This window comes from Xyrauchen texanus, chromosome 49, assembly GCF_025860055.1.
Source record: "Xyrauchen texanus isolate HMW12.3.18 chromosome 49, RBS_HiC_50CHRs, whole genome shotgun sequence".
In the NCBI taxonomy this organism is placed as follows: domain Eukaryota; kingdom Metazoa; phylum Chordata; class Actinopteri; order Cypriniformes; family Catostomidae; genus Xyrauchen; species Xyrauchen texanus.
This window is the reverse complement of record NC_068324.1, coordinates 16,914,045-16,928,010: the sequence shown is the minus strand read 5'-3', so window position 1 is coordinate 16,928,010 and position 13,966 is coordinate 16,914,045. Positions and strand designations below refer to the sequence as shown.

The following is a 13,966-nucleotide window of genomic DNA, read 5'->3' as shown; positions in this document are numbered from 1 at the left end:
GCCAGTTCGATTCTGATTAACTGGCTGCTATGTAATTTCTGGAAGTATCCCAATTGTCCAAAGTCTGGTTTGTCTTTCACTATCCTCCTTCATGGGGCATGTTAGGCTCCATCACCCCCTCTTCTCACCTGCCTCTACAATTTAAAGAGCACCTATTATGGTTTTTCAAATATTACCTTTCATGTAGTGTGCTATATAGCTGTTTGTGAATGTCTTTTTTTTTTTCAAAAATCAAAGTGCATGACAACTGGAGTTATTGACTCCCGAAAGAAAGAACCAATTTTGAACACCTGAAACGAATCATTAGTAATTCCAGACTTACTTCCTGTTCTAACCTATGTCATTTGGTAACAAAAAAAACCTGCCTCTGGTCTTCATTAGCTGCTCGCAAACAGCTTTGACCCGCCCTCAAACACTACAATAAGTGGTAGACCATTCACAACAGACTGTTTAAAAACCATAATAGGTGCTCTTTAATGAAAACATGCAGAACCAGAACATTGTCATAAATGTCATTTGGATGGAGTGCCATCTTGCTCTCTGGGACAATTATGTGCCTGGGTGAATTAAATGAGAGGCGCTAATTAACAAATTAATCAACACTTTGAAACGCATTTAAAAGGCGCTTGAAAAATGACAACCATTTAGTTTTTTTTGTTGTTTTTTTCTTGAGCAGGTTTTAGATTCGGACATTAAGCACATTTGAACATATACATGCGAACATAAGAATTACACAGTGTAACAAGATTTTACTTGACAAGCTTCAATTGATTTTGAGGGTGAAAAGTTGCACAAAATGATGGAATCATAGACAACAAGGGCATTTTTACAGTTTATTTTGATGTGATTTTCTTTTTTACGATTTTCATGTAACTTTTGAGTAGCAGTCAATGGAGAAACATGTTTTTTCTCCCATAAAACTTTTCTGCTGGTACACCACCAGGGGCTAAATGGCACAACTAACCAGCCAAACCTACCGCAGCTGAGCGATAAAGGGAGCGATAAAGGGAACTGCTAAATATGTATATCGCAATATGTATTATTCTAAGTTATTTACTCATGGCGCGACAGCCAAAGATGTGCATCTGAAGCATGTGTGCATAGAATAACATTCAACAACAATTAAAACAGTGTGAAAACAGTACCTGAGTGTGACCGGCCATCTCGATACCGGCATCTAGGAACTCATCAAAGTCGTGGCTGAACTTGCCAGAGGCCACAGCCAGCTGGCTGCTGGTGCCCCGCGACGACTGCACCACATCCCCAGCAGAGTGGTTCAGCTCGGCTGCTGTGTGGTTCAGGTCCGTCTGGGCCTCTTGGAAGGATTTGGAGCATGGAGGAAGCTGAAGAACAAGGAGAGGGTGAAATATTACAGTTATGGCTGAGTTTATAGCAGAGTCATGTGGAAAAGTGTGAGCTCTCAAGTCCCAAATACTGTAACATATTTTCCACATTTATTTACGTAGTGACTTAAACAACGGAAAAGACATACTGACAACAAAAGCTCATAAATACATGAGCTAAATGACTGAGTACAATAAAAAAAACTTCACTTTCATGGCTCTGATGCTTTCAGGGGAAAGTAAACACTAAGGAGATTTAAGGAATTCGAGCAAATCATTACCTCCAAATTAACAAATGACTGTACATTCCGCCTCTTATTACACTGCTACTTACCAAATAAATCAATTAATGGACATTAAATATTGATTTAAATTTACGTTATTTTATGTGTGAAGAAAGAGACAGCAGAGTGATCTGAGACACCTGAAACTAGCACAGATATGTAGAAAATCATCTGCACTGGAAAACAGTCAATTGCACAATTAAGTGGTCATATTTGACCACAGAACTCCATGGCTGACCAATTAGAATCAAGAATTCCAGAGAGCCAAATAATAATAGCTAAGATACAATCAGCAATGATAAATGGTTAGTAACCAAAGAACAACAACTCACATTTTCCACAAGCAGTTTCTTACTGGCCTCGCCGATGCTCCGGAGAGCCATATCCACATCCTTCTGTCCAGGTAGGCAGTTCACACAGTTATTCAAGGAGTGAGAGACAGCCTTTGCCACCTGAAACACACACACACCCAGACAAACCCTCCAATAACTCTACAATGGCCCAGGGTAATGCAGAGGGAATATAATATTCAAATCAGACCATCAGCCAAACAGTGGATTCCATGTCCCTTATTTATGCCACTGTAACAGACAAACCAAGCAATATGCTTGTCTCCCAAAGATACCTGCGCAAATAAGGAGGCGTGCTGGCACCTTTCAGAATTCGGGTCACCAGGAAACAGTGACAATTGAGAATAGTTTATTCTATGGGAGATAATTGCCAAAAGGGGGGCTTCTACATAGTACTTGACAAAAAAATAAATAATACTATACTCTCTAAATTAGAATAAATATGCAATAGCTATACATTTTGCTCTGAGTACACAGAGTGTGGAAATTGTAATACCTACAAAATCCACACTATTATCTTTGAAGCCATTTTGTAGTTTCAGTGTTGGTGTAGTTACTGTGTTTTGCCTTTGTAGACCAGGATGGCTCTCAAAAGGTGGGAAGTGACCAAAAATGGGTCATAGGTCTGTTCTGATAAAGCAGCAGGGGGAAAAAAACAGTGCTAAATGCAAATATTAAAGTTTGATCAAATAATTAAATATATAACTTAACATATAATTATGGATATAATAGTTAGGATAGCAAAATAAATGGACTTATCACATTTTAAAAGTTAGGAGAAAACTATTTGCTTTTATTTATTTATTTTTACCTCAAAAGGCAATGCATCCAATCAAACTCTCTAATATTTTGTCAGAAATGCATTTGACACATGGTAGAAGCTTGTCATTAGGCAGATTCCCTCATCCTCAAAATCATGAACAAAATGACGCAAGTTGAGAGAAAAATAAAAACATCAGATTTTCGCAAACATACAGTATATATTTTGCTTTGGAAAATTGTGTAAACAATCTGCCATTTCAATTTGTTTACTTGTCACGATAAAAGTTCTCACAGATGGGATGACATCTGTCTTTATTTGTGCACTGTTTAAAGGTTAAATGTGTGTAATGTATGTTTAATCTACGATGCCTCACCTGCGCTAATCTCTGCTGGCTCTCTGCATCTCCAGGGCACATTAGGGCTTGGTGGGCTTCGTGGATTAGCATGGTAGAGCCCTCCATCACATGACAGGCAGAATCTAGCATGGCAGCTGCGGCCTGAGGCTCCACGGTACTCGCTGCTACTCCCCTCGCAGCCTGGGCCAGCGTCCTCAGGGACTGAGAGGTTTCCCTCGCGGCTACACCTGCCACAACATGCACAAATAAACACACGCATAAATTATACATGCAGAGTCACTCTCACATGTGAATCTTAGACCTCTGTATCAAATTCTTATCTCAGAATGGCACATTTTGGCAGATTAATTGATGTGGCCGATATGCCAGTCTATCAAAAGCAAAATACTAGTCGATTAATCGGTCTGGCCAGTATGCCGGTCTATCAAATAAATCGGTCTGGTAGCTATATTGATCTAATGTATGCTAAATAGTGTCGGATTATTTGTCTTGATTAATATATTGTCTACCAAATGTAAAATATTGTCTGAATACTCAGTCTAGCTCATATGTTGGTCTATCAAATGCCAAATATTGGCTGATTAATCTGTCTGGCCAATATATCATTTTAACATACGATACATTTCATACGATCAGTGTTTCCCATTAATTACCTAGACAGTGACTGTTACACTTCTCATAATGACAACTCTAACATTGTGTTTTGCGGTATTGCTTCGGCAAAGCATCAGTCCAAACAGTCAGTCAGCCTCCTCCCTGCTCCACCCTGCTGTACGCGCACATGCTCACACACACAACTTAACTATTTTCAAAATCTGAGGAGCAAGTTCAACACAGATAACCACTTTTAACGACATTAACACCTGTCCACTTGTCCGGGACAAGTGGATTTTTGAAGGGGCAAGTGAAAGAGAATTTTGCTTGCCCAACCATACAATCAGACTGATTAGAACATCAATAAATAAAAAAATAACCAGCTATATTTGTGATAGCCTAGGCCTTTGTCACTTATTAGAAAATTCATATTCTTATTCTGCTGTTGAAAGTAATCCAGAGCACGTGGACATAATTTGTAAGCGATCTAGTAATAGCTGTGCCCTGTTTGATGCGTGCCTGAATGGATAAAAATTCCGGCAAAATGAATTATGCGAGTCTAAATTGAACATAAACAGCAGAGAAAAAAGTGGATTTGTTTTAAAAATTTCGGAATTGTAAGTATAAATGTAAGCTACAAGACCTGCTGCTGTCTAATGTGTCATAATAATAATCAAACAACCAGTACAAGAAAACACTCACTCTTAACTGAATAACTTTAGTAGCTTTAAAAAAGTATTAATGTATTATAATCATACAGTGAAGGCCAGTAGTAGTTTTATGTTGCATTTCATTCTGAATGTTTATTGAATACCTGAAACTGCTGTTAAAAACTTTTAAAGCTGTTAAAAAAAGCACAGAATTTTCTTAATTTGAATTTTTTGTTCTATTATTTTACTGTTTTTATTGTTATTTTATTACTGACTGTTTCCTAGTCTTGAATAATTACTTAAGAACTTGAAACCAATCTTCAATAATTAACATATTAGTTAGTGTTTGTCACAGGAATCACGAAAGGACCCACAATGCTGAGAAAAACAGAGTCAGTTAATTTACACAAGGCAACAATCAAGACAGGCAGATTTTATGGGATCAACTGGCATCGACCTCAGCGGAGTAGAAGAGAGACAATGAAGCAGAGCTTGGCAGGTGAACGGAACGTGAGGATGCTGTGCACTTGACCGGTGGCGAGAGATGAGATGGAAGTCTGGATCTGTGCACTTGACCGGAGGTGAGAGATGAGAGGGAAGGCTGGAACCCCTGGCATAGAGAGTAAGGATGAGCAGAGTGAAGAGATGAGTAATCCACAGAACTGGCGAAGACAGACTAACTCGCAGACTGGCACTGGAGGGAAACACACACACACAGTACGGAGACAAACAGACCGAGGCTAGAGGACATGAGGTACAGATACACAACACAATAATCTGGCAACGAAACAGACACATAGGAGGGTTAAAATAAACTCTGAGAATGAACAACAGCTGTCGCTAATTAGCCGCCCAGCCGAAGCGCCAGAGTAGTCATAGCAATGGTGATACGATTGATCAGCGACAGCTGGCCACACACACGAGGGAAAACTTAAAACAAACACGCAGGACAAACTGGTGACTCGCCAACTGTGAAAGTACCCCCCCACGGGTGACTCTTGGAGCCCACAGTGGACCCACCATGACAGCGATGGAAGTCATCGATGATGGCGCTGTCCAGAATATCACCCACCGGAACCCAACACTTCTCAGGACAATAGCCCTCTCAGTTGAATAAATATTGGAACCCTTTGCCTCTCCACCAAACATCTAAAAGGCACCCAACGGTGTAAGCCAGAGCACCTCCTACGAACCGTGGGGGAGGTAGGATGGGAGCAGGGGTATGTAACTCAGAATGAGAAAACGGTTTTATTTTAGACACATGAAAAACAGGGTAAATACGATTCAGGTAATTGGGAAGTTTGAGCTGGACTGCCACCAGACTAAGCACCTTGGTGATGGAAAAGGGCCAGATGAATTTGGGCACCAGTTTATGTGATGGGACTTGGATTTCCTTAGTGGACAAACAGACCTTCTACGGTAAATACAGTCAAAACGACCATGTTGCCATGGGAGGGGGGTACACCGGTAACAAAATCCATGGCAATGTGAGACTAGGGTCTCGAAGGTACTGACAGCAGTCAGAGGAGCCCTGCTGGAGAGCGTTGAGAAGTCTTATTAACAGCAAAAACTGAGCAGGCAGCCACAAACTGACGGACGTCAGACCGTAGCCTTGGACACCAGAATTTCACTCTAATCAGGGCTTGAGTGCGGTCGCCCCCCTGGGTGACTGGCTACGTTGGACGAATGACCCAATCGCAGTACGTGTGTGCAGAACGATTGTGGAAAAAACAGCAGACCCGCTGGGCACTCCACGGGAATGACAGTGCTGCGTGTGACTTTGGAAACCACCTCCCAGGATACCATGCCCACCATGACCACCAGTGATGGGGAAAGAATGGTATCCGGACTTTAATGGAGGTCTTGACTTCAAAGCATTGAGATAAAGCATTGGGCTTGATGTTTTTGGAACCCGTTCGATAAGTAAAAAATCAAAACAGTGCCCAGCGTGCCTGCCTGGAATTTAGATCTTATGAAGTGCAAATATAGTTGAGGTTCTTATGACACCACGAATGGCACCCCCGAACCAAGGTCGCCACTCACCCTACGCCAGCCGGACAGCCAACAATTCATGATTGTCCTCATTGTAATTCCATAATGGGTGTGTAAAGCGATGAGAAAAATAAGCACACAGGTGCATCCTTTCATCTGAGGAAGAACGTTGTGACAGGACTGCCCCTATGCCCACCTCTGATGCATCTACCTCCACCACAAACTCTCATGAGGGATCAGGAGAGATATGAATCTGAGCCACAGGCGACCACTTAAAAAGGAACTTTGGTGGAGGTGAGATCCGTCAAAGGTGCAGCGAGCTGACTGAAATCCCAGATAAACCGAAAAAAAAAAATGGACAAACCCCAGACACATCCTAACAGCTCTTCGTAAATCTGGAGTTGGCCAATCTGAGATGGCCCTGACCTTGTTGGGATCCATTCGGACTCCTTCAGATGAAATGATGAACCCCAGGAATGGAACAGACTGTGCATGGAAAACACACTTCTCAGCTTTAACCAAGAGCCGGTTCTCTAGCAGTCACTGAAGCATGCTACTGACATGCTGGACATGGTCCTGAATGCTCTGGGAGAAAATGAGAATGTCATCCAGATAGACATAAACAAACCAATCACCCATGTCCGGAAGCACATCATTAACAAGCCCCTGGAAGACAGCCGGGGCATTGGCCAAGCCGAAAGGCATAACCAGGTACTCAAAGTGCCCCCTAGTGGTGTTAAAACTGTCTTCCACTCATCCCTCTCCCTGATCCAGAAAGGTGATAAGCACTGCGTAGGTCCAACTTTGTAAAGATGGTCGTCCCCTGCAAGAGTTCAAAAGCTGAAGACATCAATGGCAAAGGAAAAAAAATATTTACTGTGATGTCATTCAGCCCCCAATAATCAATTCAATGTCTAAGCAAACATCCTTCTCCACAAAGAAGAACCCCATCCCAGCCAGTGAAGAGGAAGGACGGATGATAACGGCTGCAAGAGACTCATTGATATACCTTTCCATGACCTCCCTCTCTGGAGCAGAAAGAGAACATAGGCGACCTCGAGGCGAAGAAAAACCTGGAAGTAGGTTAATCACACAGTCGTACGGACAGTAAGGAGGGAGGGACGTGGCACGGGACTGGCTGAACACCACCCTCAGGTCATGGTAGGCCACCAGGTACTCCAGACAAGTCCACCAGCTCAACAGGGGAGACAGCAGAAGACAGTTAGGCAAACAAAAGGGACTCGAGGCCAGCACAGTTAGTGGACCAATCAATATGTGGGTTGTGGATTACCAGCCAGGGGTGTCCAAGCATTACCAGGGAGGATGGTGACTTGAGGAGGAAGAAGGTGATGCTTTCAGAATGGTTTCCAGACACGAGGGTGAGGGGCCATGTGACTTGAGTGACCAGAGAGAGGCCGGACCCACTAATGGTGTGAGTAGTGATAGGCTCCACCAGGGGCATGATGGGAACGTTCCAATTCGGGGCTAGTTCAACATCCCTTCAGACCCTGGAGTCGAAAAGAGCCGAAAGTTCTTGACTTGACGTATCTCACTGCAGTCGAGTCGGGAGGAGAGTTTAATCAGTGGAGTAGTGCTCACCAGTCACCCTCCTCTACTGGCAAGCTGCAGCTTTTACTGTACACGTAGCATAAATATGGCCAGGGAGAGCAAAGTACAAACAGAGATCATGCTCCGATGACCCAGGGGACAGTATGGAAATGGCTGGGGCACACCGTAGTCTGGGAGGATGGAGATTGGCGGCAGCATTGGTGAAGAGCAAGCATTTTGTCTACACGGATGGACAAGGGAGGAGGAGTGGGATTGGTGTCGGGACAAAGCTGTTGCACCATGGATGTTAACTTGACCAGCTGAGAAGCCACCATCTCTAAGGCCTGACTGGTGGAACTGATCTGTTCCTGTTGGCGCCCCAGCAGCACCCCTTGTTCTGAGAGTGCAGCATGAAGACCAGTGTCCTCCACTGGATCCATGTGTGGCCAGATTATCCTGTTACCGGAATCAAGAAAGGAACCAATATGCAGAGGGTATGGGATCAACCAGCATTGGCTGATAAGACGTTGAAGAGAGGCAATGAAGCAGAGCTTAGCAGGTGAACGGAACGTGAGGATGCTGTGCACTTGACAAGTGGTCAGAGATGAGAGGGAATGCTGGATGCTGTGCACTTGACCGGAGATGAGAGATGAGAGGAAGGCTGAAACCCTGGCGTAAAGAGGAAGGACGAGCAGAGCTAAGAGAAGAGTAATCCACTGAACTGGCAAAGACAGATCAACTGGCAGACTGGCACTGGAGAGAAACACACACATTGCAGTGACAGACAGACCGAGGCTAGAGGACGTGAGGAAGAGACACACAACACAATAATCTGGCAACAAAACAGACACACAGCGTGGTTAAAATATAGCAGGGAGAATGAACAACTGCTGTTGCAAAACAGCCGCACAGCCGAAGTGCCAGAATAGTCATGGCAACGGTGATACGACTGATCAGCGACAGCTGGCCACACACAAGGGAAAAACTAAAACAAACACACAGGAAAAACAAGTGACTCACCATCCATGACAAGTGTAATTATTTGTTGTGATTTTGAAGCTGGTATTGAGAATTGTCAAATTTCACTACTGACTATTTAAATTTTGGTATTGTGATAATGTATAGCCTTTATTTTACATGGTAGATCTTGCTGCAATAACATGACGAAAAAGTAGATCTCATTCCATAGAAGTGTGAGCACCAGGCAGCTGCCGTGTGTGCATTTGTGTCTTTGTTTTAATTTTACATTAAATATTACTTTAACTATTCAGCTGGTTTCCGCCACCTCCTTTCCCATTTCAACCCTGTTACATTGGTGCCGAAACCCAAGGAGGAATGCGCTGTTTTGGAGTCCTCACCACTGCCATCTGCCTAAAGGAGCAGACGCGACCGTCCGCCGGGGGACGGAGATGTCGCTGCCAGCTGCTTGGACGCGGAGGAACAGCTGCCATCTGTGATGGGAGGAGGGGCTCGCTACCAGCCAACAGAATGCGAAGGGGTATTCCATCTACCAGGGGTCAAAGACTCACTGCTGTCTGCCCAGGGAGGAGCGGCTTTTGTCTGCCAGAGGGTGGAGTGGTGGTCAAGGACCAGGCAAACCGACGAGCATTTTTTTCTCTCTCTCTGCTCTTTCTCTTACTGACGCTCTGCTTCACTCTTTCCCTCTCCCCTTTTCCCTCCCCTTGTCTGCCATCCAGGTCACAAGGAAGACGGGGAATGCCTGAAGGGCAGCACCCCACCCGAAAAGGGGGGGGGGGGACGACGGAGGGAAGAGTGTGGTGAGGAGGAGGGCGGGGCCGGTCGTGACTATGAACGTAACTATTACTACTAGCACACAAAATTATTCACAAGAGCACAAATTTCTTCATAGATCTAGCCTCTTAATTTTGCTCTCAAAGTGCACCAGATTGATGTATTTAACTTGAAAATGTTCTTATGGGGGAGCATGCCCCCAGAACCCCTAGAGGGGCCAAGGTCCACCCACTACAGTCTCAGAAAATCTTGTGGAAAACACTGTGATTAATGAGTCAGAATAATGTATTGTCTATTAAATGCTGATATATCTGTAGATTAATCAGTCTGACTGATATCGTTCTCTCAAAATTCAAATATTGGATAGGTAATCAGCCTAGCTAATATATCTGTCTATCAAATGCCAAATATCATCAGACAGACTGTTGGTCTGGCCAATATGTCTCTCTGTCAAATGCCAAATGTGGGCCAATTAATCAGTCAGGCAGATATATCGGTCTCACATATGCTAAATAGTGTCTAATTAACTGGTCCGATTAATATGCTGTCTATCAAAAGTCAAATATTGTCTAATTAATCATTTTTGCTGATGCATCCGTCTATCAAATGCCCAGTATTGACAGATTAACCGGTCTGGCCAATATATTGTTTTATCAAATACCAAATATTAGTTATTTAATAAGATTTTTGGCATCATCGTTAAAATGTAAATAATCAGACTGCTTGTACGATTTACACAAGTCTGACCTTTGCTGATTTTCAAAGAAAACATTAGGTCAAATAATTGTTTATTTAATTTAATACAATTCATTTTTTACATCTCCTTTGCTCTGCTTATATCGTACCATACATTGACATTATAGTCATCGGCCACCCTATTCTCTAGATATCCGCATTGGTATCGACAATTGAAAAACACATATTGGTTGACTGCTACTGTACAATCTTGTACCATTACCATACAATTATATTACAAATTAACAATACTTTCACTGAAACTAGACATAATCCTTGATTTGTTTTTGATCACCTTGACTCTCGCAAAATGAGGGACACATTTCAATAAATCTTTACAACTGAAGCATTATGCAAAGCACAAGACCAAACACCTGGTTCCAAATAAAGCTTCAGCCTCGTTTTGGTTCATGACTGACCCGCAATGCCCCTGATGTTCAGACAAATGAGTGTGGAAAGAAAATGAGGCACCATAAATAATCTGGCCTTTCCTTGTAGAACGAAACTTGAAAAAAACAGTAAAAGTGAATGTGGGCAAATTGTATCAAATTGCATTATCCAGCCAAGTAGAGCCCAATTGCTGATGGTATGTTAAATCTAGTGAAAATAAGATTAATGAGGGATGGGCATTAGTTATACTCTTGGTTTGAGAAAGATCCAAAGTGGATTGGGGGTTGGGCTCAGGGGCTCTCCTGAGAGCACAGATCCAGCCAGAAAGAAAGAAAAACTGATGGGTTGTGCATGTAATTTATAGCAATGCTCTCCTCTCAGTTTTCACACCTTTAATTCAGAACAAACAGTTTGTTAGGAAAACACAGGCAGTTCCTGAGGTACCGGCTTTATGTGGGCACATTCTTAAGGAAGTGATTTTAGAGATTTGTGGTGGGGTGAGCAAGAGACTGTGGCGTCAAGGCATATATTGAAAATAGTAATAGACATAAAAATGGTCATAAAAAGGTGAAAATAGTGGCTCTGCACTCTTCCTTCGTGTTTTCTCTAACCCATTCCAGGATTTTAATCTAACTGGCGAATGAGGGGAAGAGTGATGTCACCGTGTTTTTCCAACTGTGCCATCTCTGCCCACACTCATGCCCGCATTCTCCACCACTGTGGTGGGGTGAGCAAGTGCAGACCAAGTGGGTGTGACGTCAAGCCTCGGAAAGGCAGATATTGAAAATAACAAAAACATCAAAATGTTCATAAAAAGGGGGAAATAGTGTCCAGGAGGAATACAGTTCAAAATAAAGGGGAATCTGTTGTCCTCGCGGTGAAAGGGAGCATTGTGTAGAATGGGGAGTGTCCAGAGACGGATCCAGGACATGGGTGGTGTCTGGGGGCACCATGCGCTCCCCTCCATGGTCCGAAACATGGCAGCTTCGTTGGTGGCCTCTCTTCCCTGGAGCCGCAGTGAGTGTGAGGGGAAGGCGGCCCGGTATTCATGCCTTTTGGTTGCTACAAATTCTCCAATCCCCCAGCATCGCATCCAATTCACCTAACTCAGTCGGACTTTCCCCGCTCTGCTCCTGGATCTGCAAGGATGCCAGTATGTGCACATAAGGAGATAAAAATGTGCCTATTCTCTCTCCTGCCCACTCCCGTTGTGAGCCTGGCTGAGGAAGTGCTCTCAGAGGCGGGTCGACAATGATGAGAGGGAGGGGCGGATCGTTCCGCCACACATTTCTGCAAAAGGTTGTTGGACACTTTTTTTTAGCTCAACTGGTAGTGCATTGCACTAGCAACGGCAAGGTCATGGGTTTGATTCCCTGGGAACAAACATTGTAATAAAATGTATATCATGAATGCAGTGAAGTGAGTCAATTTCCATTTAGTAAGTAAGTGAAATTAGGCAGTATAGCATTGCAATAGTACTGCCAATGTCAAGGGTTTGAATCTCAGGGAAAACACATCTTGATTAAATTTATACCTTGAATGCATTGTAAGTTTCTTCAGATAAAAGCATCAGTGCAAATGTACATTATGTATTTGTGGACCAATATTTTGATGTCTTATCATTCATGTTCCTCAATCAAAACCTTTGTCCTAGAATAACATTCCTACTGACCAATCAATGCCCCAACCATAAAATCATATGTTAATCCAGAAGCGTATGCTATTTGTGTAAATCACGTTGGACACATAATTTTAAATATCTGTGTGTTTAATATTTAATGTTGAATCTCCCTTTTTTGGTTCATATATCAAAGGCTTAGAGGTCACCTCACCGGTATAATGTTCATTGCCCTGAGCGGCACAGGTCAGCAGCTGGGCCATGGAGGAGCCCACAGCCTTGGACGTACTCCCTAGATCCTGCGCACACTTCTCCAACTACAGACACAAGAGTTTTAAACATGAGACCCCCAGGGGTCCAGAGTAACAGAGAACATGGTGTTATAGCGAGAACACTTACGAAGTAGAATTATCGCTAATGAGTCCTATTATCTTCGCATCTTGATATGTGAAACATAAGTTGCAATTTTGACCTACTGATTCTCCTGGTAGGGGCTTGAGTTGTCCGTCCAGTGCAGCCATTTTTGCATCCTGTAGTTCACACTTTAGGGTCTGAACAGCACTTAGTGCAGAGTCAATCTCGAGAGGACCACATGCCTCATGAGCCTACAAAATAGTAAACACAAACAACAAGTCCCATTACAAAAAAGCTTTTGTAAGTGCCAAACTTGTGCTTAATATGCTATATTAGATATCAGATGAGGGCTTTGATGCTGAAACATCTTCAATGTGTGCTACTAGTATTTGAGCTACATTCCAATGTTTGTGTGTGTCCAATTTAAAAATGGAGAGAAAAGATGAACTAGACCTGCCCTAATGGTAATTCCAATGATCTTCAAGTTTTTAAAGGTCTAAACAATGATTTTTGAGTACCTTTTGTGCAGCTGTGCGCAGCTCTGCCAGGCAGGTGGCCAGATTCTTGGCACTTTGACTGAGTTGCATTGCAGCAGCCTGGTCAGTTACTGTCGGAACGGCCGATTTGGCCGACGTCACCATTTTACTACCTGGCTGTATGAAGTCAAATGGAAAACAAACACCAACAGTGTGAGTGGACAATAGACCTTAGTCAATGTAGATGCTGGAAATAAGGTTGCAAGGGACAGATGTTTATTGTTCTACTGACAAAACATAAAAAATATGACATGCCTAAAGAAATCCAGTTGACAAAACTACAGGTTGTGATAATTAGACGTGATCTAGAAACTTTAGATAGGACAATCCATTAAACAGACTACCTGTAGAAAACTCTGGCTGGCGATGATAAGGGCTAGCTGGGCACCAAGGTCTTCTGGATGGGCCTGACTGCCCCTTATTCCCTGCACTAGCTGTGGGATATGATCTGCCACAGCCTGGAGGAAAAACCACATACAAAAAGAGTCAAGGAAAACAGTATGACTTAAATTTGTATCCCATTATCCATTAGTCCCGAACAATAATACCTTGCAGCTGAACACTAGCTGCTGATGTGACATGGTGTTCTTGTTGGACACAGCTGCATTCTGGGCAGCTGCGATGGTCTGCGTTGCAGCCGCTGCTGCCTGCTTAGCTGCATTCTGTTTCAGATAAATAAAACATATATCAAGAACATCTGCA

General features: G+C 43.1%; 1 protein-coding gene across 1 annotated transcript in view; it reads right to left on the bottom strand.

Moving 5' to 3' along the window:
- Positions 1–13,966, bottom strand: part of LOC127640202 (talin-2-like) — a 188,375-nt gene that overhangs the window by 48,086 nt on the left and 126,323 nt on the right. Inside the window, exons 22-29 of the mRNA XM_052122659.1 lie at positions 13,813–13,926; positions 13,609–13,722; positions 13,247–13,381; positions 12,851–12,979; positions 12,589–12,691; positions 3,114–3,322; positions 1,960–2,079; positions 1,146–1,343 (exon numbers count right to left, since the gene is read on the bottom strand). Coding sequence (XP_051978619.1) covers positions 1,146–1,343; positions 1,960–2,079; positions 3,114–3,322; positions 12,589–12,691; positions 12,851–12,979; positions 13,247–13,381; positions 13,609–13,722; positions 13,813–13,926 — 1,122 coding nt within the window. The remainder of the gene's footprint in view (positions 1–1,145; positions 1,344–1,959; positions 2,080–3,113; positions 3,323–12,588; positions 12,692–12,850; positions 12,980–13,246; positions 13,382–13,608; positions 13,723–13,812; positions 13,927–13,966) is intronic.